Here is a 27,260-nt window from a genome sequence, read left to right as displayed (position 1 = left end):
TTGTTCCCCGTGTTCAAAGCGAACAGGGGATATACAGCAGATACTTTCTAGTCCCCAAAAAGGACGGCGGTATCAGACCCATTCTGGATCTAAGACGACTGAACAGAGTATTAGTGAAACGCCGTTTCAAAATGCTCACAACCAGCAAAATTCTCGCGCATGTTCGCCGAGAAGACTGGTTCATGTCGATAGATCTGAAGGACGCGTATTTTCAAATACAGATAGCGTCACATCACAGGCGATTCTTGAGATTCGCCTTCGAGGGTCAGACATACCAGTATACAGTCCTGCCTTTCGGCTTGTCCCTGGCACCTCGTACATTTACGAAATGCATGGACGCAGTGCTAGCTCCTCTCAGACTCAGAGGCATGCGAGTGCTGAACTATTTGGACGACTGGTTGATCCTAGCCCAATCACGATCTCAGCTCATAGAGCACAGAGCCATTTTACTCGATCACCTCGAGAATCTTGGTATCACGGTCAATTGGGCGAAGAGTTCACTGAACCCCAGCCAAACGATTCCGTTTCTGGGTATAGTTCTGGACTCACAGTCTATGACAGCGCGGCTGTCGCCACAGCGCATGCTGAACATTCAGCGCGCGGCGATGTCTTTCCGCCGCGGCGCTTTCACCCCGCTCAGAAAATTTCAAAGGATGCTGGGTCTCATGGCCTCAGCATCGTCAGTTCTCCGGCTGGGCTTGCTCCGCATGCGCCCGCTGCAGTTCTGGTTGAAAGCGCGGGTTCCGCGCAGAGTGTGGGTGTCCGGTCATTTACGCCTCAAGGTCGATCAGGACTGTGTCACAGCCCTGGTGCCTTGGATGGCGAACGACTGGTACCAATCAGGTGTAAGCCTGGGGACTTCCTCGAGGGTGAGGATGGTGTCTACGGACGCATCCACCTCGGGATGGGGAGCGCTGCTCGAGGGCAGACCGTCCTTCGGCCTATGGTCGGAACGGGAAAAGCTCCAACACATAAACTGCCTAGAAATGCTGGCAGTGCACAACGCGCTGACGCGTTTTTGTCCCCACATCAAGGACCAACACGTCTTAGTCCGTTCGGACAACATGGCAGTGGTGTCCTACATAAATCGCCAGGGCAGTCTGATTTCCATACCCCTGTACAGGCTGGCGAAACGCCTCCTGCTATGGGCTCAGCACAACCTGCGCTCGCTGAGAGCAGTACATGTGCCCGGGCTGTTGAATGTGGGCCCGGACAGACTGTCCAGGAACAACGTTCCTACGGGCGAATGGTCTCTACACCCACAAACAGTCCGGCTGTTGTGGGAGAGATTCGGCAAAGCGGAGGTGGACCTATTCGCGTCCCGCGAAAACGCTCACTGCCCCGCATTCTTTTCAAAGACCGACAGCGCGCTGTCCCAAAAGTGGCCGCGCTGCCCGCTATACGCTTTTCCCCCCGTCTCCCTCCTGCCTCAGGTGTTGGAACGGGTCAGGAAAACGAAATGCCCAGTGCTGCTTGTAGCACCGTTCTGGAAGAACCAGGCATGGTTCCCAGTTCTGATGCAGTTAGCAGACATCGCTCCATGGCCAGTGCCGTTGAGGAGAGATCTCCTCTCGCAGGCCAGGGGCTCGATCTGGCACCCACACCCGGAACTATGGTCCCTTCATGTGTGGGTGCTCAACGGATACCCGTTGGTCTCGCAGAGGGAGTCATGAATACCATCACGGAGGCTAGAGCGCCGTCGACCAGGCGACTCTATGCTTCAAAGTGGTCGGTTTTCTCCAGCTGGTGTACAGCTCGGAGCCGTTCACCCCTCGGATGTGAGGTAACGGAGGTTCTCTCCTTCCTACAAGAGCTGTTGGATAAGGGCAGATCCCCTTCCACGCTCAAAGTGTATGTGGCGGCTATTTCAGCGTTCTCTGGTTCAACGCTGGGTCAGTCACTAGGAAGGAATGATTTAGTCATCCGCTTCCTCAGGCGAGCTAGGAGACTGAATCCACCCAGACCTCCGTCAGTCCCTATGTGGGACCTTTCTACGGTCCTGGCGGCCATGAAAGGTGCCCCTTTCGAGCCTTTCCAGTCAATCAGCCTCAAACATTTGTCTTTCAAAACAGTGTTTTTGATGGCTCTCGCTTCAGTGAAGCACATAGGCGATCTGCACGCGCTCTCCGTGAGCCCGACGTGCTTGGAGTTTGGTCCTAATGACTCTAAAGTCATACTCAAACCTAAGCACGGCTATGTGCCGAAATCCCTCAACACGCCTTTTCGGGCTCAGGTCATTTCCCTGGCTGCCCTGCCGGCGTCGAGTGAGGAAGGGGACTCGATTTTTCTTTGCCCTGTTAGGGCTTTAAGAACTTATATGTCCCGCTCTGCTGCCTTTAGACAGACAGAGCAGCTCTTTGTCTCGTTCAGCGGACGTTCCAAAGGAACGGCTGTTTCGAAACAAAGTCTATCCAGATGGATAGTTGACGCCATAGCGCTGGCTTATACTGCCAAGGGCATTCAATGCCTGTTGGGAGTCAGAGCGCACTCTACGAGAGGCGTTGCCTCCTCGTTGTGGGCTTGGTCCAGCGGGATTTCCTTACAGGATATATGTACGGCGGCAGGCTGGGCCTCTCCGTCTACATTTATCAGGTTTTATAACCTAGAGGTTCCCGCCTTACAGGCTAAGCTTTTGTCGGTGTAATCTAATTACAGGCGCAATGCGCTACCGACTATACTGGGCAGAACTGTGTAAGACCCACGTTTTCCCACATTAGTGCACATTAGGCTCCATACCCTGGCTATGTGATGTCATATTCGCGTCTGTGGACATGTCTATATAAGGACGGAGGAAACCCCTCCTGTCTTTAGACTCTCCCTGTGAGGTCATGTTAAGCCCGCGGACGCTACAGTATAGGGAATTAAGGCTTCCCCCCTTATTCCCTGGCTCTGTGTGAGTCTATCTGGTGATTATGCACTGTATGCCTGAAATAGCTTCCGGTGATCAGTGTTTTTATCCCAGCACGCACGGCGTTTTGCAAGGGGTTCCCGTAGCGTTTTTCAAACGCAGTACGAGAGAACTCTCGTAAGAGAACGTACTCGGTTACTAACGTAACCTCGGTTCTCTCTAGAAGAGGGAACGAGTACTGCGTTCCCTTGCCGTGCGTTTGGTTCACTCTGGTTCGCTTCGGCGATCAAAATCAAGTGAATCAGCCTTCTCGAGCTCCTTTTATAGAGGTAAGCCACGCCCGTCTCGGCGGGAAGTGGCGAGGAGGGCGCCCTCATTGGTCTGATGTTGCATCAGCCTGCGCTCGATAGGCTTATGCAGTTGCCGCAGAGCAGCCAATGAGCAGACAAGCTGTCTTGCTTCAGCTGTCTGCTGCTGCCGCAACGCGTTTTACATAGCCTATATGAAAAATTAAAGGATAATTTTTGCTTCAGTGTTTCGTGAAAAGAGACTTTTCCCGTAGCGTTTTTCAAACGCAGTACTCGTTCCCTCTTCTAGAGAGAACCGAGGTTACGTTAGTAACCAAGTACGTTTATACCGGTATTGTGCCTGTTATGTGCCATTCACTTTCACACTGTTGCTAAAAATATTCTACATTGCACACTCTTCATATCACAGTCCTGCAAAGATGACAGAATTTACTCACATTTGCTGTCCTGCGGTAATACATGAGAGCAGTCGCGTTTTAGACCAAACATATGGTGTCTGCGTGCGACCTGGACGCATCAGTGAATGGTGAGATGTTTTACTAAATAAAATTATCCTGTCAGAAGAATTGCGCGATAACTTCATTATTTATTTTTCCATCTGAATCATATCAGTGAGCGTTTGTGGGGTTTTACACATGCGCAGTAAAGGTGAATTTAGCGTTTTCAGGCGTTTTTCAAAAGTTTCTCATCCACACTGAAACGTCCGAAAACGCCTGAAAACGCTAGTGTGGACGGAGAGCGTTTATAAACGAAAACGCCGTTTTCAAATGTATCCGGATTAATGTAGACGTAGCCTTAGTTAGCAGACTTTATCTCAAATTACCTATTACATTCAAATAATTCAGTGTGGTTTAAAAGGCTATACCTGCTGGGATGGATATGCTTTTTAGAAATGGTTAGGTCTGTCCTCCTAGACCTGAAAATACCCAAGTTGGCTTGATTTGCTTTTCCTTATTAAAATCTAACAATTATAAAATTAGACCCCTATTTTTTAAAAGAGAATATCCTACTCCTCCTGTTATTTTCTATTGGAACAATGACAATCTTTTTAATAATGTAAATTGGACACAAGTTTGGTCATTGCCCCAAAAATTCCACCTTACAAGTAAGGTTAAGGAAATCTCATACAAAATAAATCATAGAGTCTATCCTACCCGGCAATTTTGAAAAGAAAAAAAATTAAAAGAAACAAAATGCTCTTTCTGTGAAAGTTCTCCTGAAACCATTTCTCATATGTTTTGATCCTGCCAAGATACACAGTGTTTCTGGAAAGATGTTGAGAGATTCATTGCTTATAATATTTTTAATATTTTTCTCTTATACTTGTGTGATATTATATTATTGCATTAAGGAGGATGCTGGTTTCATTATATATTTTATTTTTTATGTAAATTTCATATTCACAAATGTAAATTCACAAATGGCAAACCACATTTTACAGTGCTTACAAAGGATATTCAAATGTACACAGATGTGATGTCAAAATCTAAAAATAACAAAGCAAATAAACCTGCAAAATGTTCTTCATTTAACATTTTTCATATAAAAAGTATTAAATAAACTAGAATGTGTGTGAAATGATTAAGAGAAGATTGATACATTTTTCCTTCTCTTTTTTTTTTTACTCTCTCTGAAAGCAAGCATTTGACATCTGTCAATTTCAGTGTGAAAAAACAATTAGTTACAGCTCTGGAAATTGATACGCTCTATTTAATACTCATGTATCTTGCATAAAAGTCATAGCACACCTCAATAAACTGTATGATTTTGGATACAATTTATATTAGTAGCACAACTGGTGGAGGAGCATTTAGATGGCCAACTTTTGATTATAATAAAAATAAGAAGACAAATAATAAGAAGAATAAAAGGTAGAAGAATAGGAAGAATAATATGAAGTATGTGAGGTAGATAAAGAACACTGAGAATAAGAAGAAGAAAGAGAAGAAGAAAAATCCCTAATAAAATTCCAGTTAAACATTTTTTGCTACATTTAGCTCCTTCACTCTCATCATTATCTGTATCTTTGTCAATGTGACTTTTTGGTGTGAAGTTCACACATTCTGCACTTTTGTATTCTCGGTGTCTTCTCATTGGCTGGCGCTGTACACGATTATCTTTTGGCCAAGAGTTTGCTCTTTGTGTAGTCCTCTCTGGTCTTTCTAACTCATTGACCTCAGAGAAAGTGTCCCCTGTACTTCTCGAACCTGAAAGAAGAAACAAGAATAACACAATAAAGCAAGTGATTTCCACGGTCCACAGAACATACATCATGTGTAATGCTCTTTATGAGTTCTGTATAACGTTTGCTTTGAGAAGTGTGTTGAAGCCCTGATACAAAATATCTTTTAGAGACAATTCACAATTTTAGAGATGCTGTGAAAGAGGAGCTTTTATATGTTATTTAGTACAACATTTATTATACAATTTCCTTCCGGACAATAAAGTCTATCCTATTTCTATCCCATCTTCTAATCTGACTGGACTGCAGTGTTTCAAGTGTGCTAATATACAGTATAAGCTCGCTGGATTGTCATGTCATGATACACAGCTGAATCACAACACTGATGATATTTACCACAATGGCACAGTTTGCAAATGTCATATTATCAGACTCCTGAACATTAACAGCAAATATTTATGCTCAAAACTGTATAGTATTAATATAAAAAGAATAAGTGATTTTATATGTCAGTTTAAAGGGGTCATGTGATGCGATTTCATGTTTTCCTTTTTCTTCAGTGTGTTATGTAGCTGTTAGTGCATATATAAGATCTGCAGAGTTACAAAGCTCAAAGTGTCAAACCCCAAAATATATTCTTTATAAAAGTTAAGGCTCAGCCACTAGGGGTGTGAACTGACACTGGTCTCACGGTTAGGTTCGATTACGATTATCATGTCATCGATTCAGTTCAATTCGATATCACGATGCACCACATCCTCATTTTTAAATTTTACTTCAAAAGAGATGTGTGCGTGTGTGTGTGTGTGCTCGCCTGTTCAGGAAGTCGCAGTGACAGAAACAGTGACATTCAAGTTTAAGTTTCAAGGGAGTAAAGCTTGTTTATGCCATTAAGAAAAGGAAAATCTGTCCAATAAATTTTGTTTTAAAGAAATGTTCATTTAAAAGCAGCGCTCATTAATCAGTGTATTATGTTACCATTAAAGATGCGCGCATCAACCGTCGCCGAATCCGCTGTTGAAGGTGACGATCATCCATTTATAATCACGCGTAACAACACAGAATAATTGTAATTTGACCATCGGGTGCGGATCCTTAAATCAGAGAGAGTTATTGGGGCGGGTGGATGATTTGTTTTGGCTACGGATTCGGCGTTGGAGCTCATCCGCGCATCCGCTAAAGCAGTCAGACTCTGCCAGGCGCTAACAGCTCGCGGTGAAAACGGCTAATGTGGTTTATCAGGTTAGAGCTATTACCTCCTGCATATTCTATTTGTGCGTGACATGAGCATACACAGCGTGTATCTTCTGCAGGTCGTGCTTACCAGGTTGTAGTTGGAGCATTTTTAATTTTCTCACGTCTCACCTTCCTCTGCCATTGAATGCTACCATGACAAAGCACGTACGCGACAAATGACGTCAGAAAAGCGTCGGTACATTATAATCGGTTATGGTCTATTACTGAACCGATACCGAATCGTCCTCGTCTGCATCGCGATGCATCGTAGAAACGATTAATTTTGACACCCCTATCAGCCACGCCTTCCTAAAACGCTTCGTTCAAAAACACCTCCACAAAGTTTCATAACACCGCCCATATGTACAGGCAGAGAAAGAAGGCGTCACTTTTATTGCCGCCGGCGCCACCATGTCGTGGAGACGCTGTGTTTTCCGTTGCAAAAGCCAAACTACTTTGTTTGGTCTTCCAGAAGAGGACACAATTAGAAAACAGAGCTAAAGCTTTATTTATAACACTGACAATTATCATTTCTGACTCACACAGCCTGTATGTTTTCATATTTTAAGAATTTGCTACTGACTATTCAAACGCAAGTTTTGAGCAGTATAGAGTAGCGCTTTATGACGTTTCTACGATCACAAATGCAGAAATAGTTTCATGTTTACATAGTGTTCTCACACCCGTAGCGCGGCGTGACGTGTAAAAAGACAGCATAAGTCATTATAAGTAATTAGTATCAGTAATTATGTCCCCAATGAAACAAAAGCTTATCAATCTGATACTTTTTGGTCTAGTCGCGCTGGCAAAGTTGATCGATCAGCATTTTCTGTTTCAGATTCGGGCTCCCATTGACATTATCACCTGTCATTATTGCTTTGGGAGCTGATGTTCTAAATATGTTAAAGGGCGTGACATTTCTGTCACATGCTTAAGGTTTTTGGGCCAATCACAATGCACTGGATCGCTGGCAAATTAGAGCACACTGCGCTTTTCAGAACGATGAGCTTTGTAAAAATCGACCCGTTTCAGAAAGGCGGGGCATAGAGGAGCAACGATAATGTACAGTATGTGTAAAATAATTATTTTTTTTAACCTAAAACCAGGTAAACACATTGTATTAAACCAAATTCACAAAATAATGTTCTTTTAGAACCATCATTGACCCCTTTAAACAAGCTGTTACTTATGGTTATGAAGCCACTAAAATATTTTAAAATGAGACTTACTTATGGGTTGAAAATGTAAAGAACCTCTTGTTTCTCCTGGAGCTTTAGGCTGTTTGTCTGTTAGTGCCTTATTGCTGAATTTATCTTGTGTGTCCTGAAGACAAAAATCAGAAGAGTTATCAGATGTTCCAGACTGGTTAGAAGAAACATTTGTCTTGAGCTTGTCATTGTCAGCTGAGTTTATTTCTATAACTGCTGGAGATTCTGCCTTGATTTGTGAGGCGACTGCTTCAGTCTCAAAGTCAGAAACACTGACGTTCATTTGATCCCACTGTTTCTTCACTGTAGACTGAGAATCATGATCATCTTCATCAGGACTGATGGTGTACTGAGTGTCCTTCTGTTGCTCAATTACAGACTTTTTGCAGATCGGAGGAGGTTTGGTTGATCTCATTCTGTTTGAACCATCATCTTTATGCAGAGTGTTTGCTTTAGGTGTCTGTTGTACTGAAACTGGAAATAAAGGAGAGTTTAAAGAAGGAAAAACAGCTCAAAGGTAGTAGATGTTTCTGTTGCAGTCAGGTGAAAGTATTTTCCATGTCATACTCTTTTACTAAATCAAAATATAATAATAATAAAAATAAAAAATTATTACGTTTGCCTAGTTCCACTTCATTTAGAATGAAAATGTCTAAAGAAATCTTACTTCAATTTTTATTTGTATTTAAGTTTTGTCTGCTGATTATGTTAGCAGCTTTTATTGTACTGTTAGGGGTGCTGATACTGAAATATGATATTGTTCGCTCATAATACTAAAAACTCCCGACCAACATCAGTGAACTAATGGAAGTAACAGAGCATCACAAGTTAAAGATAAGGTTAGAAAATATAATCCCATTTGTCTTTTCTTATTTGTGTATATATTAGCCGTTTAACCATTAATAAGTGGTGCTTGCCAAAGGCGAAGCATCACTATTGTTATTGCTCATACTTATTATTTGTATTTACAATTGTCAGAGTTTGGGTTGATGAAAATAGTGAGGACTCAAATGCAGAACGATGGGCTTTAATTTAGCACAAACAAACAAACAAACAAACAAACAAACAAACAAACAGGTAACGAGAGAGGCCAGGTGGGGCAAATCAATCAATAATCAGGTAACAAGATGGGCGGGGTTAGACAATCGACAGGAGATCGCATAGCACTAGGGAACATACACGACAAGCCATGTGCTCACACCACACATGGCAAAAACACAAGCACATGGTCAGTAAAACAAATCACAAGCCATGTGCCAACACAAAACGAGACATGAACACGCAGCCGATGAGAACACTCATAAGCCACGTGTTCACACAAAACATGACAACATGAAAGCACACATCTAGTGTAAAACACGCTGTGTGCTACACAGTACAAGACAAAACATGACAACATGAAAGCACACATCTAGTGTAAAACACGCTGTGTGCTACACAGTACAAGACAAAACATGACAACATGAAAGCACACATCTAGTGTAAAACACGCTGTGTGCTACACAGTACAAGACAAAACATGACATGAAAGCACATTAAACAAGGCACACAGACAAGATAAAACAGGAGAGTCAGGGCTCTGTCACAAAACCAAGAAATAGACTAGACAGAAGTGACAGAACCCTGATGACAATACACTGGTTACAAATACTGTGATTTATATGATTTTGATTGTGATTTTTTTTGTGTTGTATTTTTAATCAACAATAATTAATTTAAAATACAGAAAATTAATTGTGATTCAGTAAAGCAGCATACCTAATTATTAAATTACTTAAGTGCAAATTCATACATATATAATGTTAGGAACAGATGAAGTTGTGATGTCCCAAATTTATTTTTTATTTTTTTATTGAGTATTATTCTCATCTCTAAAATAAAGACTCTTTTTTGCATTATTCACATTTTTTTCACATTTTAAATAGTTAGGCTACTTTGATCCTTGATTAGTGGTTTTGAGGTTTGGCCTTACATTTTCTGAAGAAAAGCAAACATGCAGTGTCAGAAGTTTGTGTGAGCCTGTAAAAATAAATACTAGATTAGTGTCACCACAGTTTGTTTTCACAGGTTTCTGGTTGACATTAAAACACATGTATTAACATTTTTAAAGTAGTTTGTTTGATTAAGTGACCGTTAACTTACCCGACATCATAAGATTGTTCATTAATCTGCAAAAACACAAGGGCAAAGTGTCACAGTTATGCTCAGTTCTGGTTTCATTAAGGGCTGAGCACCAAAAGCCCATTACAGTAGTGGCCATTTTGAAAAGTACAGTACACAGTTTTTTAATACACCTCTTTAAAATTTTGTCCAATTCTTACGAAAATAGGCACAGATGATCTTTGGACTGAGCCGCACAGAAATGCCTGAACAGAATTGTTTATTATGATGTTGTGAACTTAATGTCCACCCAATATTGGTTCAGAGGCTGTATTTCAGCCAAACTTTGATTAATTGAAATGAAACTGCAGGCTTCATCAACACCATATAAGGGACCAAATCTGGAAACAGTGCCACCTACTGGTCATGAGATCTGCTATTTTTGCTAAAAACTTTTGAATTTTGTCAAAAAATTATGATTTTGGTGTCTATAAATTCCTTGAGTCATGTCGAATCTGAGGAAATATCTGAGGATATATCTGAGGATATTTTGCCAGTATCGGACAAACCATATGGCCACCATTTTTAAATTTGTCAAAACATTTTTTTTATATCTTTTCAATTATGATTTGACAGATCGGCACAAAAATTGTTAGGGACCATTGACAGTATATCCTGAAGGTACCTGAGAAATTAGAACGCAGCGCCACCTAGTGTTCCACAGATACACTTTTTTGCAAAAATGCTTGTAACTTTTGAAAACATTGTCCAAAATGTGTTGTGTCTCATTACGTTTGTTGGTTTATGCTGATTATCTCATTTGTCATTTTCCATCATTTTGTTTGTCCGCCATATTTAAGTGAATACTTTTTTTCCCACTACTACTCTTACATATTTTATCCAATGCTGTCGGCTCAAATAATCTATGGACTGAGCCAGACAAAAATGACTTAACGAATTTTTAGATTTGATACCGTTCCTGAAAAAATACTTTGGGAAGTCAACTGTCACTCACTGTGTTTGTTGTCCTATGTGAAATCGCTTAGCATGCCAATGAAATAGCACGTTAAGTAGAGGCCATTCTTTTTAATGTGGATCAGGACAAAAATAATTTACATTAGTGGTCAGTTATCTTAGCGTGCTAATTGGTTAATATACTAACTAATGCTTTGGTGTGCTCATTCTCACACTAAAAGCTCTCCTCGGCAGCCTGGTGAATCAGTGCCAACTGAGTGGCGCAATCTGTAATGCCTCAAGCTCAGAACCTTTCAGATCGTGGGTTTGAATCCCATGTGACATGCCAAGACAGCAAGAGGTACTGTGGCCAGAAATGATTCAAGAAAATGCATAATTTCCAGATATTGCTTCTTTCTGGGCCCTCAGTCTATCAGCCCCACCTCTGTTGGTTCGCTTCCCATCTCGGACGCTTGTCAATGCGGCTCCACCTTGGTCTCCAAAGCCATTGGTGTCGTTCGGTCCCATTAGTTCTCCATCTGCACCCAGAGCTCCATTTCCATCGGCTTTATCTCCGTCAGTCATCACCCGGTTGTCATCAGCCAAGTCTCCACCATGGCTCCCCCTCCATCGACTTGCCGTGGGCTATCATCCTGGCTGCTCTCGGGGTCACCGCCTGGCTACTCCTGCTCCTGGCTCCTTCCACCATCATCACCACCTTGGTTTCTTCCGCCACCATCGCATCTAGTCTCCAGCCCTTTGCTTGTCCCTTGTCCTCCTCCAGAGCCCTCGCCCTCTCTCCTCAGTTGGGGGTGGTGTACTGTCACAGTAATGCTCAGTTCTGGTTTCATTTTCAGTGTGTTCAGTTCCTGATTTGCCTGCCTTTGTTTTCATTTGTTCTCATTATCCAGCCACTAGTTTATCACAATGATTACTGATTAATTAGATTGCAGCTGTTTGTATTCTGTTCATTATCATCATGTGTATTAGCCCTTCCGTTAAGTATTGTCATGTTTTACACGCTGTTTTGTTTGTTCTGTGCCTGTGGAATTACCGGAGTTTGCTTTACTTAAACTCTTTTTTTTCTCTTTCCTTTTGCATCATCTTCATCGGACAGTACACATTACACAAAGATTACACAAGTCTTCCAATTGTTAACATGCTATATCAGATTTGGATGTTTGCTTTGTCCAAATCAAATCATAAATCATAAATGCAGAAATGTCAACTGTGATCTATGTGAAAATGAAAGTAAATACTGTATGTATAGAGTATTTCAACAGAGGGAGAGAAACTCACCCTGCGCACAGTAGAGTCATTAAATCGATACCACTGATGGTCCTCAAATGACTTGATGTCAGCATAGTAGTGTCCACCACTGAGGGAACCAGTGTGATTCACTATAGCGTACAGGTCATAGTCATGATGAACACCACTCTCTTCCTGAAATAACAGATACAACATATATTTAAAACATCAAAACATTCTAAATATTGCTACTGTGCTTATTCATTCCTATATACTGTATATACACAAATCCTGATTGATACCAGGGGCTCGTTCTTCGTACGTCGCTAACTCAGTTAGCTGGATTTGATTGTTGACGATTTGGCATGATCTTGGATCGTTTGGTTCTTCGAAGCTCATCCTGGACTTGCTGTCATAGCAACCTGTGCGCAAGCTCAAACCTGCTCGGGAGCAGGCTTATTTCATGTAAACAGGATTAGATCCCGGCTTCATAAGCGGAGCTGATGCGGGAAGTCCAGCGCAGCGCGATAGTGCACTTTCTGAGATGTTTTTTTTTCTTTCTCGTGACTCGTGAGATTGTCGTTTACATTATTAAATTGTTGGAAACGCACATTTATTTTCGACTTGTCGGAGTCTGGCTTTAAATACAGCACAAACTGTTTGCATTGCCCTAAGATTATTTGCGAGTGGCTCTTTCCTTTACACTATTGGAGATGCGGAGAAGTTGATGGAAAGTGCTGTCTGTCGTGTCATTCAGAGTTTACCTGGCGCTTTTAGGTTTAAAAAACAGTTTTTTTTTTTTTTTTTTTTGGCATTTCCAAGCCACTTTAGACCCAATGTTGTAAAGCAGTTTTTTTTAAAGCAAATTTTTTTTTAGGCTATCATCATTTTTTATGAAGATCATACAATCATGACCATGCTGATTACAGTATGTCACTCAGGCTTCACTAACGTGATTGGTACCATAGACTATAGGCTGCCATCAAGGCCTCAATGAAGGGGATTATGTGAACAGAAAGGGGGATTATGTGAACAGAAAGGGGGTTCACAATGTAAATGTGCAGCCCAGTTACAATTGGGATTCTTAATATTCCAGATTAATAATATTATATCAAATAAAAAAAAAGGCAGTTGACAAATCTTCCATAATCACAAATGTGAAAGCAAAATGGCCAGGATCTGTGCATGACTTAAGAATTTTCAGAGATTCACATTCCTGCACATTATTTGAAAGTGGTAAGGAAAGTTCCACAATTAAATATCAAGCTCACTGTATTACATACACTTATTGATCCTAACAGAACTGCATTTTTCATAGGTGATTATGACATGTTCCTGCAGACAGGTGTTTTATGACCCCATTCCCTGACCCAAACCAGTTACAATGCAGCTCTAGCCAGGACGGCACACAATGAAATGAACTTCAGCTAACTAAAGGGAAGATTTCAGTGTCTGAAAAGTCTGAGGGTTGCACACCTGACAGGGCCTGTGACATTGCTACATGTGCCATATTACACAACATTGCCAAAAAAAAAAAAAAAAAAAATCATTAAATGTTTAATAAAAGACAAATATGCTTAGTTCCCTGCAACAAGATATTAGACACATGCCTCATGCAACAAATAAAAAGGAAAAGTTGGCTATACACTGTCCACCTGTAGGCCTATGTCTCCTCTGTGTGTGCAGACTCTTCTGTAGGCCTTTCTGTAGATGTGGAATCCTGCAACTTATATTGCAGCCATAAAGCATAAGTATAAATGAAGTAAAGTTATTTATGCACTTGCAGGTAGGCTAGTTCCTCCATATGACAGTTATCTGAGAGGGTTTATTCACTGTCCAGTGCAATGGAAACAAATGGACATTACAAAGTCTTATACTTTCTTTCCTTTGGAAAGTTAGAGAATGTCCACTTACTACACATATTTCAGCCACCACTTTATTGGGCACAGATACAAGTGTTGGTGTATTGTGTAAAAGTGCACAAAAGAGGAAAACAAAATGTCATTACAATGAACTACACTCGGGAAAATGTGATCAATAACTCATGGCAAAATATTTTTACATTAATATAAGTTTATCAGTTTTCACTTTCACAAGTCAAAGCAATTCATCATTACTTTTAATGCGACCTTCATTTAATGCAGCAATATTTGTACAATTATTTTACAGTGTAGGCTACTAAGATCTTTTCTTTTTTTTCAGCCTTTTTCTTGGTTGCTTTTATAAACAGACAACCATTTATTTAACAGTGCCTTTTATAGAAGAGAAGAGACTATAATATAACTAAAAATTACCATTAGGCTGTGTAGAATATTTTTGTACTTCACTTTTATTTGTTCCCATGTTCTAGTGTGGTGACTCTGACATTACAATGAACAAAGTAGCCTAATTATGCAATTATTAAAATACAAAAAAGGCTAATAAGTGATAAAACTAACATAGCCACTTCTAACGGATTTAAATTGTCTGCTACTTTTTGCCAGCCCTCTCTCCTGGCTTTTGCAGACTTTGAGGTGTTCCCTGGCGTTTTGATTAAACATTAAAATTCCGAATAAACTTCGACTATCTTGCTCTGTTGAGGAGAAAAACTGTGCGCGCTCTTTGGCCACGCTGAACAGCCAATAGCAGCGTTGCTGATCAATGTTTCTACGATCGATACATATCCCCTTTTAAGCCAGCGCATGAACGCGCAGTTATCTCAGATAACTCAATCCAGCGATACTAATCATAAACAACAGGTGAGTTCGAAGAACCCAATTAGCCGGATCATGATTAGCACGATGATATCATCTTGGATGTGTCATTTGATCTCGGATGTAATAAGCAACGTACGAAGAACGAGCCCCAGGTCTATACTCTATAATATTTAGCTGGTTATGAATGCAGATGTCCACTACTGAAACCACTAAAGTGAATCAATGGAGCACATTCACGTTGGCTATATGTTATAAATTAAGTGTCAGAATCAGAAATAAAACAAGAAAAATTGTAGCTGTAAACATGTGGGATCACAGAGTAGTCAAACCTGAGCTGATAACCGGGGAGGAATTTCAACAGGACAGTTGTTCTTCCTGTAAGTCATGTAGTTGTAATCAAAGTAAAACCTCTTCAAATGTAGAGTCAGGACTTCTGGCAGCTCAAGAATAGAGCACCTCTGGAAGAAATATGGTTTTATTTAGAATAAAGACAGCATGTTTTCAATTGACCAAGATCAGGGAACATATATTATTCTAATCTATAATCCAGATTATTCTTTGTTAAACTTCTCAGTTTGTCTTTCTGAAATAACAGGTTTCAAATCTCGTGTTCATATTTCCACCAACACTGAGATTTGCACAAACCATCGAAACTCTACATTATTTTTAAATAAGACACTAATGCAGAGCTGAAAAACTTCAAGTAAAATATAAATCTCACCATTTCCATGTCAGTCATAGTGTTGCAGTTTTCACAGAACAGCTGATCCTCTCCCTCCATGACCACTACTTCAAACTGTGCAGCAAAACTCTTTTCCTGAAGCATACATTTTAAGAATAATAAATCATAGCAAACCATAAAACTGCCTAATGGGGAAAAACCTCTGCATTTCTGGTCTCATTTCAAACTCCTAATAATATGTACAAATTAACAAGGTGAAAAAATTGCTTATTCATTGCACCAAATATTAATATACCATATTCCTTTCAGGATTTTAGATTGAAGATCCAAATTTCAAGATGCCTTAAAAATAAAGCATTTTGTGAAGACTTTAGTCAAAGAATATTTTATTGCTCAGAAGTTTCTCTTTCAATGCTCAGGAGACTAAATAGGTTTCTCAGTTTAACTACACAGTTTGTCTCAGATCAGATGTAAGAGTCTTAAGGTAAGAAATGAATGTGGAGAGCAGATTAGATCATTGGATCATGGTTAAATTAGATACAAAATGTTTGAGATATTTAACATGTTATGGCTGAACATCTTTGCAGAATTTGAGACATTGTTGAGATCTCTTCTGAAACTCTAGAGGAGACACATGACATTACTGAAACTCAGAAACTCTGCAAAGGTCAGAAATGGTTTGTTTGAGCTGATTTGAAATTGTGTTGCTTGGTTGATTTTCCTCATGGCAAGTTATATTATATTTATGAATATTGGAAATGGCACCTGTAAACTGCAGTGAATTTGGCCTGCCATAACATGTCAGTTTTTGCAGAAATATATGTAAAAAGACATTTATCTCAGATTGTGAAGAAGTTAATTTAATATATAATTGTATTTTTGTAAATTCTACTTTGGTCCAATCTTTAAAGTATTGCATTTATTAAGTCATAATACTTACAACACTGATGTCCTCAGAGAGATCAGAGTCCAAAGTAATGGGCAAAGAAAAAAATGAAATTATTTCCTCAATGGGTTCATGGTTCCCATGTAGACAGGTGGTTGAGTGTTTCTTCTTTCCCTGGAATATCTGTAAAATATTTTGAAACTCCAAGATAAAATTTTCATCATCTTATTTTAATGTTTATTGTAACAGTGGATGTGGTATGATGCGGGCTGATTTCAGCTTTGTCATGCGTTGTTTGTCTTGCAGTGTTCATGCAGTGTACAGGGGGAAACGAGAGGCGATTAACCTCTACCGACCGGCAATCGGATGGGCGGATGAATTTCTGGCATGTCAGAAATTGTGGTTGCTCCTTGTGACTATATCGCACAGTTGAAGCAGAGCTACGAACCGATTGCCCTAAACTCAGTGTTGTTCCCTCACTGCGCCTGCGCGGAAACAGAAGTTTAACCATTTCATCTTTAATGCAGCAAGAAAGAAAACGAAAAGAGGGAGATCTTTAAGTTCTGTAGATATCAAACTAGCTGCAAATTACTGTTGCTTACCTCCAGTTCGTGTTGAAAAATGGATAAACCATATTACCCACATCTTCCAAGCCACCTGCGATATAGCTATACCGTGCCTCTTATTAATTTGTTAAATGCTCATGTTAAACAAGCTGTTTTTGAAATAAAGCTGTTTTTAATTTTAATTGATGACTAATTATTACAGTGTTCGGACATAGACTGTTAATAATTTTAATTATAGGCCTATATGCTTTGATTATGGTTATGCTTGTTGGAATGTGTTTTTATATGTTTTTTTTTAACGTTTTATGGACTTGTGGATTTTACCATCAGCCTGCCTGGGACTACAGATGAAAAATACCCTGTATGGCTAAATCTGGCACATTTACATGATGGACTTGAGTGCTTATGTTAATTAATGTGCATTGTCCCATTTAAAATAAAAGTCTAATCTTCGCAGTCAGTTGCGGGGATGCACTATAAAATGATTGCCTGGCAAATGAATTATAATAGCATTTAATAATAAAATTTAATAATAAACATTTAATAATAAAAGTAGGCCCTCCCTAATAATAATACAATAATAGGCTACTAGTAGGCATACATTGGAAATGCTAAATAATACTCTTGATATTGACACCTGATGCTTGTTTTGACAATATCTCTGGATACACAATGTCATGGTCTATTGGCACAACCCGGCACGAGGGCGCACATATTTCAAACACATAGTGTGAGCAGTCAATCACAGTTCGATGATCAGACCGTATAGTGTGAGCACATAAAACGCGAGCTTTGTCTTTACATCGCATGCGCACAGACATCGCACAGTGTATGCCCGCCTTTAGGGGCTGTTTACACGACAACGTTTTCAATGAAACACAAAAAACTTTTAACGTGTTTTGGCAATTCATTTACACAACAACATTGATTTGGCAGTCTGAAAATTCAAACTTTTAAAAACAGGTTACAAAGTGCAAGTTTTTGAAAACAATACTATTATAATCTCCATGTAACTACAAAAATGTGAATTAGTAAAAAGAGTGAGTAAAAAAAGTGAAAAAAATAGTAAAAAAAGATGTGCAGTCTATAGGCGTGTAGCTTCTTTACAAAGTGACATCACCATCTACTGGTCTGGCAGTATTTGGCAGAATACAGTGTTTTTAGCCGTTTTTGTGGATCCATGTGAATGGGGATGTCCGTCTGTAAGCGAAAAACGCAAAGGAAAATCTTTTCCATTTTTAGTACTTTAAGTTCAATGTCATGAAAACGTACCCTTAGCCTAGTGCCTTAGCCCTAGCCCTTAGCCTTGATGTAAATGGCCACTGTTACAACTTACGTACTACTAAATACTTTTTTGACCCCTTAAACTTGCACGTCTTTGTATAAACTAAATATTTACTGAAGCCTCCGATCAGGAGTAACGGTTGGAATAAAACAGCAGACTGACTGAACTGCTTCAATAAGCTCTTGTTTTACCTGAGAGACAGAATTCTTTAGACATATCTGATAATGCTGTCACAAACCTGTCCTAAACAGCGTGCCGCTGTGTGCATCAGTCTGTGTTGTGCATGTCAAATAAAATCAGTCATAATAAATGTAATTTATTATGTTTTTTTATATCAGTATTTATTGATACAGTTTCTGAATGTTATGAATATTTAAAAATACCTATTATGTTATTCATGATTAAGTAGTATCTGTCACGTTTTGATGTGTTGAGTTCTGTTCTGTGATCTTGTTTTCCCCTGTCTTTGTGATTTTGGTTTAATCCTGTTAGTTTTTCCCTGTCTGTTTAATTAGAAATTCCCATCACCTGTGTCTTGTTATTTATCCCATTAGCCCTAGTACATTTAAACCCTGTGTTTTCCCTCAGTGTTTGTTGGTCGTTGTCCATGTATGGTTGTGTGTACTGAATTCCTGGAGATTTTCCTTTGTTCCTGGAAGCTCAGTTTGTAAATAAATCAACTACATTGAAGTTCCTGTGTCCTCGTCTTCAGCATCCTGCAACAACCCTGACAGTATCGTAATTAATGGAAACCTACTTTACCATTAATTATGTGTGAATAAATAAGTTAGAATGAAGGATAAACTGAAATCCCCAGCATTTCAACACAACTTCTGCTCACATTATTTGAAGGCTACTATTGGATCATTGAAAGGCAAAAGCCATTTTATGCGACTACACATTACTTTACAGACAGCTTATGGTCTACTATCTACATTCTGCCTTAAGAACTAATGGTGAAACCAAATAAAGTAAATAGTTAGTTACAAACTAGCTAGTAGTTTCTAGGATTTTACTTTCAAATTTAAGAACTTCCGAATGGCTTGTGTAGCCCTACCCTCAAACAAAAGGAAACCGAACAGAACGTGTAAAACTTATCTGATAAGATTTTGTTTTGAGTAGATAAGAGTCTCTCTTCTGAGAGAAACACAGTGTATTTTACTGTCTATGACTTAGGGTGCTTTCACACCTGCCTCATTTAGTTTGGTTGAATTGCACTAGAGTTCGTTTTCCCCATTGGTGCGGTTCGTTTGGGCAGGTGTGAATGCAGCAATCGCACTGAAGAGGTGGTCTCGGCATTCTTTGAAACGACCTCTGGAGCGGTTTGTTTGTGGTGAGAACGTGATCCGACCTCGAACAGAAACAACTGCCAAAGAACTGCGCATTTTTTATTATTGTTTGTCTAAAGTGGTGTAGACAAACTACAGTGGGGCAAAAAAGTATTTAGTCAGCCACCAATTGTGCAAGTCCTCCCACTTAACCCCCTGGGGTCGGTGGTATCGCCAGCTCGCTTTTTTTTCAGTGTAAAAGAAACTCATAAATACTGTGTATTTTTTTTGTGCATACTCCCAATAAAAACAAAGTGTTGTGCTTTTCGCTAAATAAAGAAAAATAAACATGAAGCGAGTTCTGCCTTCTCTCTGCCAGTGTAGTCCATTCTGAAACGCGTCCGAAAATGAACAATAACTCAGCGAATACTCAGTCAAACAGGCATACAGACACACAGGCATGAAGCTTGAATTCTCTTCTTTTAAATGAAGTAATTTATATAAAAAACAAATATTCTCAGTTCATGTAATCTGTAAGTAAAGAGCGAGATGTCAGTCGTTCTCATCTCATCTAATTATTTTTAATGTGACTCCGCCCACGGAGAGCGCGTGCTATTCAAACGCAAATGGCTGAGCAATCCATGCAAACCTGTGAACGCTCCCATATCAGCTCATTTAATCAGATCATTGTAGCCTACTTGTTTACACCGTCTCGCAGCACTGTGAGGAATAATAATAATGGAAAATGTCCCTCAGAAGTGCAGGTATTTTGATGAGCAAGGATCCGACTGAGCTGAGGAATACTGTAGTAAGTTTTTTTCCTTCTCAAGTGAATTGCGTTTCTGTGAATGAATGAACGGCAGAGATGTGCTGTTTACCACAGCTCGCAAAAAGACAGTTTAAATTTAAATCGCGTGTGTGAATGAATGATGATGTTTTAGCAAACTGTATTGCTATACTGAGATGAGTAAAAATCGACTGAAATATGTTGAAATAAAATGTAGGCTATTTGTATAAGCAACGTATTAAACTGCAAATTAACATTTATATGCCCTAATATTTCATAAAAACAATGTTACAGTCAGGCGAAATATGAAAGACAACATTTTGTTGACTAGATTTAAGTACAGTTTTTACTGTAGAATATACTGCCACATCAAATAAGCTTTTGTTTAGCAATTTCTGCTCAGAGCCGGGACTTTAATGCGTTAATTAAGATTAATTAATTACACAAAAAATAACTCGTTAAACATTTTTTACGCATTTTAATCACACTTATTTTTGCACCGCGGAACGTTTCTCACTGGATGAGTTTCGGCGGACCAATTATACTGGAGCACCAACTAGCGTTCATGACTTCAGACAACAACCACACCTGCAAACTTGTCGCTTTTTGGTGACAATCGCTGTTTTCTTGGTCAATTGGGTCATTTACGTGAATCGCATAGAACCGGAGAGTTTTTTGGGAGGGAGGGTTGTTATTTGAAATAACGAAAATTTCATTATTTCAAATGTAGGCGCGTTGCGCGTGGTAAGCGCACTCATAATTCGCCGGCGTGACCACAACATTGTCCAACATCAAATGGCAAACGTAATGCAAGTGGAACGAAACTGCTCGTTATTGTGTGGTTGATGGACCGTTTATCAGTTTGGACCAGTGCAGCGCGAGCCGATCGTGATCAAGCGACACTGTTACTACACAGCGCTAATAAGAGATCCAGTAAAGAAAGCATTTGAATTTGCCACAGAAGTAATAACATCGCTGCGAGATCTAGTGAGAAACATTCACATTTCTCTGTTATTAACGGATCAAACAGCGCTGACGTGGAAACCAGGAAGAAACATTGTGGCATGAATGAACTACCAGTGTCCACAGATCAGCAACATTCACCATGGATTTACTGTAGTAACACTAACTGCACCCATGGAAGTTTGGCAGGAATAGTGGCTATAATGCCTTCAAGTAACATTACGTCGGTTTTATTTTGACATTATGAATACAATTCCTGCCCTCAAATGTTAATCTGAACTAAAATAAACCTGTTTATAACTACTACAATATTAAATTTATTTTTTTCCAAGGAGCTGTTTTGTTTTATATGCTCCTAAGAAGAGTCAATTATAGCTCTAGAATTGCTCAAAGTAAAAAAAATCATACTTTATGATGTTAGTTTTAATAAAAAAAAAAAAATTAAATCCAAGGAAATTAAATCTAGGCTACCTGAATTTCTGAAATGTACTATATTTCTAAATATGCTATCGCTACACTTAAAAAAACTGCACTGGTCTGCTGGACTTGGTTGAACAAAAATAAACAATATTTTGTTGCTTAAAGTCGGCATGAAACGGAAGTTGAGATTGTCATTTTTTCCTTGTTGTGACGTATATCCGAGTGAAACGGCTTCTGAAATTAGAAAAAAATGTAGGGCGGGGCTTGATTTCGTCCTTCGGGAATTGATTGGATCGTTGGAGGTTGGGCGTTGCAAACAAAATGGAGGCAGATTTGAATGGCAGTTTACATTCAGTTGTGGAGGATTTCTCTCCACCGGACTCCCCACCGTTACCCTCCCATGAAGGATTTTTTATTGAGGAGCCCGGCGACGAGAACGAGGACGAGCAGCTAAATTTTCAGGCAGGAATCAGCCCATATTTACATGAGCCTCCCGCGAACCAGGATGAGTCAAGTCAAGTTATCAGTCAAGTTCACCCTCGAGAGCATCTCGACGTGTCCGAATAGGCTATCTATCTTATCTAAATCTAGTTATTTACCTTAACTGTCATAACAATAACCAGCATTCATCGACTTTACAGGTACCACAAAATTGACTATTATTTGTTTTCAATATTGTTGAATGACAAGGCGGTGCAGAAATGAGACAGACACCGATAGCCGCACCCTCATCGGCTCTGGCCGCACCCTTTCGCCATGGCACGTGACCGAAAGAGCAGAGAGGTCGTTTCGAGGGGGGTGGGAAGGGTAATGTATTTGATTAAAGATTATAAGGGTACATGAATTTTAAAAAAATAATGAAGTGCACAGATAAATAATTTATAATAAACACTACAATATTACATATAAAAAGAAGATTTGTCAAATTTGATTTCATGCCGACTTTAAGCTTATGTATTCAGTCATTATTCAATGGTATACTAAAAATCCATGTGATAAAAAACTTCTCACTGTTCTCAGGTCAAATATTTATATGCAATTAAAATGCGATTAATTTCGATTAATTAATTACAAAGCCTCTAATTAATTAGATTAATTTTTTTAATCGAGTCCCGGCCCTAATATATATATTTATTGTGACGAGCGTCCCGGTATCTCATCAGCGTCGCCCTGGAAACGGAGGCAGAACACCTGCACTTCCTCGTTACCGGCTGATCGGTCCCAGCTGCAGCTCGTCAGCCGGCAGCATTATAAGCCCAGTAGATCTCGCCACAGAGAGTTCGACCTCCAGAAAGACTGCAGCTAACCTCTTTCTCTCTCATCTCTAAACCCCTATAGATAGCAGCGTGTGACCGGACAGCCGCCATCGAGCACGAGCACCCTGCACAAGGACCTACGAGGAGAGCACAGACTGCACCAGCGCACTTCTACACCTGTTTGTCACCTTTTCACCATTTGTGTGTCAATAAAATCCACCCTCCGGGCATTAATTGAAACAGTCCTTGTCGTGTGAATCTTCACACCGTGACTATATATATATATATATATATATATATATATAAGGGCTGGACGATTTAGGAAAATAATCTTTATTTTTTATTTTTATTTTTTACCAATATTGCGATTTAATATGCGATTATTTTTTTAAGCTCTTTATCTTTTCTATTATTCAACAAAAACAAGCAATAAATCATTGTAAAATAGGGAAGGGAATCTTTAGGCACCTCATGGAAATACGTTTTTTTTTCTTTAATTGATCTTATTAATAAAACTTAATATATTTAATTACATAATTATAAGTAGGCCTACTTATAAAAATTACACATTAAAAAATTAAATTAATACAATAACATGTTAATAATTTTAACAAATATAGCTTCAAAACAAATAACAAAGAGGGAAAAAAATATTACAAGCAATAAACAAAGAGTGCTTTCAGTAGCCTATTTAAGAGTAGGCTGTCTGAATGTTTTCATCTCTTTTGAAATTATAAGATGTGGTTTTTCCTGTCTGTTTAATAACTGACTGTGTCACATTACCGGTAATTTCGTAATTTCATAAAAGCATTTTGAGATGCAAACTTACATTTAACCACGTAGACAGAGTCGCTCACAGCCGCATGCTCAAACGCTCTTCGCAAAACGCAACTGCATTCCAAGACATATGATGCCTTCGTAGAACATTTGTAAGTAAAATACCGGCGGGCGAGACCGCGCACTACAAAAGTAACATCACGTAGACCGCGCGTATCTTATATCTTGTGCAATGAAGCCCGCGAATGTCCTTGTAACTCGCTTCAACTTTTCCGAACTTTATTAAAGATTATTTCTCGTAAGGTTCGAGTGGTGTCATGTGTGTGTGTGTGAGAGAGACAGAAGCAAGTAGAATACGGTTGTTTATAAAGCACGCGCGTCGTCACGTCTGTGTTTAAAACTAAGCTCAGACATAAATCTGAAATTATCTTAATCCATACAGAATCGTTGGAGAGAATCTATAACACAATATCACATAAATTAAACATAAACTGTTATTTCCTGTAGCCAGGTCTATGTGTCGCGTGCCAAGTTGATGCTTCATCTGCAGTACTGACTGGTTTACTCTCGCGTGTCACGTGACCAGACTATAATCGCAGCTTTGCTATATATATATATATATATATATATATATAAAATACTATTTTTGTCAAAAATAAAGTCATCAACTAAGATGTTAGCTGTTCCAATGTTGGCTATATTCAAACTAATGAATACATATGATAAAATGTAGGCCTATAATCATTTTTTTTACAAAGAAAGAGTACACTTGAAATATTGTTGAAATTGTAATTATTGTTGTAATTGTAACCTTTTTAATAAAATAGCAAAACATATTTACAAGATAGATGTAAGCAAAATCTTAAATGGTCAATATAAGTCTTCTTCTAAATATATCTTTTGTCCTTGCATTGTGGCTCAGTCAGTGTCACACCTGAATGAATGGCTAATTATGCAGAGTGGATGGGACATTGTATTCTCAGGTGTAAACCACTCCTCGTTCACGCCCCCCTCGCATATTGGCTTTCCAAGCAATACCTGTCTTACTCAATTTAAATCAATGTATTGTTTTATTTGAACGATTAGGCAGGATGATTTTCACATCATTTTGAAGCCAGAACTCGAAGCGACAACATCCATTAGTAGGATTGTACTACACATTGTAGGATTTTTAATTAATGAATTGGTAAATTCCTCTGTAAAATAAGTATTTGGTCACCTACAAACAAGCAAGATTTCTGGCTCTCACAGACCTGTAACTTCTTCTTTAAGAGGCTCCTCTGTCCTCCACTCGTTACCTGTATTAATGGCACGTGTTTGAATTCGATATCAGTATAAAAGACACCTGTCCACAACCTCAAACGGTCACACTCCAAACTCCACTATGGCCAAGACAAAAGAGCTGTCAAAGGACACCAGAAACAAAATTGTAGACCTTCACCAGGCTGGGAAGACTGAATCTGCAATAGGTAAACAGCTTGGAGTGAAGAAATCAACTGTGGGAGCAATTATTAGAAAATGGAAGACATACAAGACCACTGATAATCTCCCTCGATCTGGGGCTCCACGCAAGATCTCACCCCGTGGGTCACAAAATGATCACAAGAACGGTGAGCAAAAATCCCAGAACCACAAGGGGGGACCTAGTGAATGACCTGCAGAGAGCTGGGACCAAAGTAACAAAGGCTACCATCAGTAACACACTATGCCGCCAGGGACTCAAATCCTGCAGTGCCAGACGTGTCCCCCTGCTTAAGCCGCTTAAATGTTCAGGCCCATCTGAAGTTTGCTAGAGAGCATTTGGATGATCCAGAAGAGGATTGGGAGAATGTCATATGGTCAGATGAAACCAAAATATAACTTTTTGGTAAAAACTCAATCGTCGTGTTTGGAGGAGAAAGAACACCATACCTACTGTGAAGCATGGGGGTGAAAACATCATGCTTTGGGGCTGTTTTTCTGCAAAGGGACCAGGACGACTGATCCGTGTAAAGGAAAGAATGAATGGGGCCATGTATCGTGACTTTTTGAGTGAAAACCTCCTTCCATCAGCAAGGGCATTGGAGATGAAACGTGGCTGGGTCTTTCAGCATGACAATGATCCCAAACACACCGCCCGGGCAACGAAGGAGTGGCTTCGTAAGAAGCATGTCAAGGTCCTGGAGTGGCCTAGCCAGTCTCCAGATCTCAACCCCACAGAAAATCTTTGGAGGGAGTTGAAAGTCTGTGTTGCCCAGCAACAGCCCCAAAACATCACTGCTCTAGAGGAGATCTGTATGGAGGAATGGGCCAAAATACCAGCAACAGTGTGTGAAAACCTTGTGAAGACTTACAGAAAACATTTGACCTCTGTCATTGCCAACAAAGGGTATATAACAAAGTATTGAGATGAACTTTTGTTATTGACCAAATACTTATTTTCCACCATAATTTGCAAATAAATTTCTCATTTTGTCTCTCATAGTTGAAGTGTACCTATGATGAAAATTACAGGCCTCTCTCATCTTTTTAAGTGGGAGAACTTGCACAATTGGTGGCTGACTAAATACTTTTTTGCCCCACTGTATATAATAAAATATGACCAAGGATACATTCAGCCAACGCAGTCGTTTCTCCATAGTAAACAGTGGCGTGTTGTCTGACAGATTTTTCACCTCTTTGTTTACATCTGGGAGTTCTGTTGGAATTTTCCCGCACATTAATTCTGACCAATCTAAGTGCAGTTATGGAAATGCGTTCAAGACACATCTGGCCAACGAGTAATGTGGATGTTGTCACGTGACTGCATTTTGGTTCGTTTTATCCACTCATAAACTGATTCGGACCAAAGCAATCAGTGTGGTGTGCAAAGAAACCAAAACGCCTGAAAAATGCTACAAAGTATCATTTTTCGCCCTTGGTCCGGACCAAATGAACCGAAATACAGATGTGAAAGCACCCTTACACTATATCACACTCAGCACCTTATCAATGGATCATCATGAGTTCAGATCGTACCTTGGCTGAGTTTTCATTAATCTCACTCAGAATCTTCTGAAGATATTCTGCTGCATCCTGTTGCTCACAAACTGAAATAAAACAGTGATTAAATCATCTATGGATTCAAACTCATTTAAATACAAGTGATTTCAGAAAAGCTTTGTATTGTAGGTACATTTTACATGTGCTACTAATGAGTAGCAGTAATCTATAATCTTTAAAGTCATGCACACAATTAACAGCTCACCATTTCTAACGTCTAGAGCATTTGTGATTCCTTTAGTAGAGGCACAACCATTATTATCCTTTAAACGTCTGAATAACTCCTGAAGTTGAGAAGAAACATCTTTCCACTTCTTATTTGTATTCTTTAACCTGTGAAACAGCACAGCATTTGTTATCATTTTTATGATTGCGTGTTATTAAAAATCATGATATAAGACAAAACAAAAATAAACTTACCCCAAGACAGCTTTTCTGAACTCCTCTGTCATGAAGAGCATTTGCAGCACTGCATTCAGATAACATGTGGCTCCTTGATTCCTCAATCCATTGTAGCCTTTAGAACAAAAGGACACTTTAAAATGACTTTACATTTCAGCAGAGCAGAA

The 27,260-nt window shown here is 39.4% G+C and overlaps 1 protein-coding gene and 1 long non-coding RNA gene across 2 annotated transcripts in view; both read right to left on the bottom strand.

Moving 5' to 3' along the window:
- Positions 1-4,541: 4,541 nt before the first annotated feature.
- Positions 4,542-27,260, bottom strand: part of LOC307151289 (uncharacterized protein) — a gene marked incomplete at its 5' end in the record, with an annotated part of 35,977 nt that continues 13,258 nt past the window's right edge. The window contains 12 exons of the mRNA XM_079859241.1: positions 4,542-5,363; positions 7,804-7,897; positions 8,060-8,256; positions 9,755-9,801; positions 9,925-9,950; positions 12,136-12,279; positions 15,110-15,238; positions 15,502-15,597; positions 16,403-16,531; positions 26,668-26,738; positions 26,897-27,024; positions 27,112-27,208. Coding sequence (XP_079715367.1) covers positions 4,906-5,363; positions 7,804-7,897; positions 8,060-8,256; positions 9,755-9,801; positions 9,925-9,950; positions 12,136-12,279; positions 15,110-15,238; positions 15,502-15,597; positions 16,403-16,531; positions 26,668-26,738; positions 26,897-27,024; positions 27,112-27,208 — 1,616 coding nt within the window. The 3' untranslated portion in view covers positions 4,542-4,905. The remainder of the gene's footprint in view (positions 5,364-7,803; positions 7,898-8,059; positions 8,257-9,754; positions 9,802-9,924; positions 9,951-12,135; positions 12,280-15,109; positions 15,239-15,501; positions 15,598-16,402; positions 16,532-26,667; positions 26,739-26,896; positions 27,025-27,111; positions 27,209-27,260) is intronic.
- Positions 22,129-22,391, bottom strand: LOC307151266. The gene is made up of 2 exons (XR_013819859.1): positions 22,350-22,391; positions 22,129-22,186 (listed from the first exon to the last, which is right to left on the bottom strand). It is a non-coding gene; the product is annotated as an uncharacterized lncRNA (long non-coding RNA).

The sequence above is a fragment of the Squalius cephalus genome (assembly GCF_949319135.1).
Source record: "Squalius cephalus genome assembly, chromosome: 23".
NCBI lineage: Eukaryota > Metazoa > Chordata > Actinopteri > Cypriniformes > Leuciscidae > Squalius > Squalius cephalus.
Note: the sequence above shows the minus strand (reverse complement) of the source record. Positions and strands in the feature narration are given on the sequence as shown.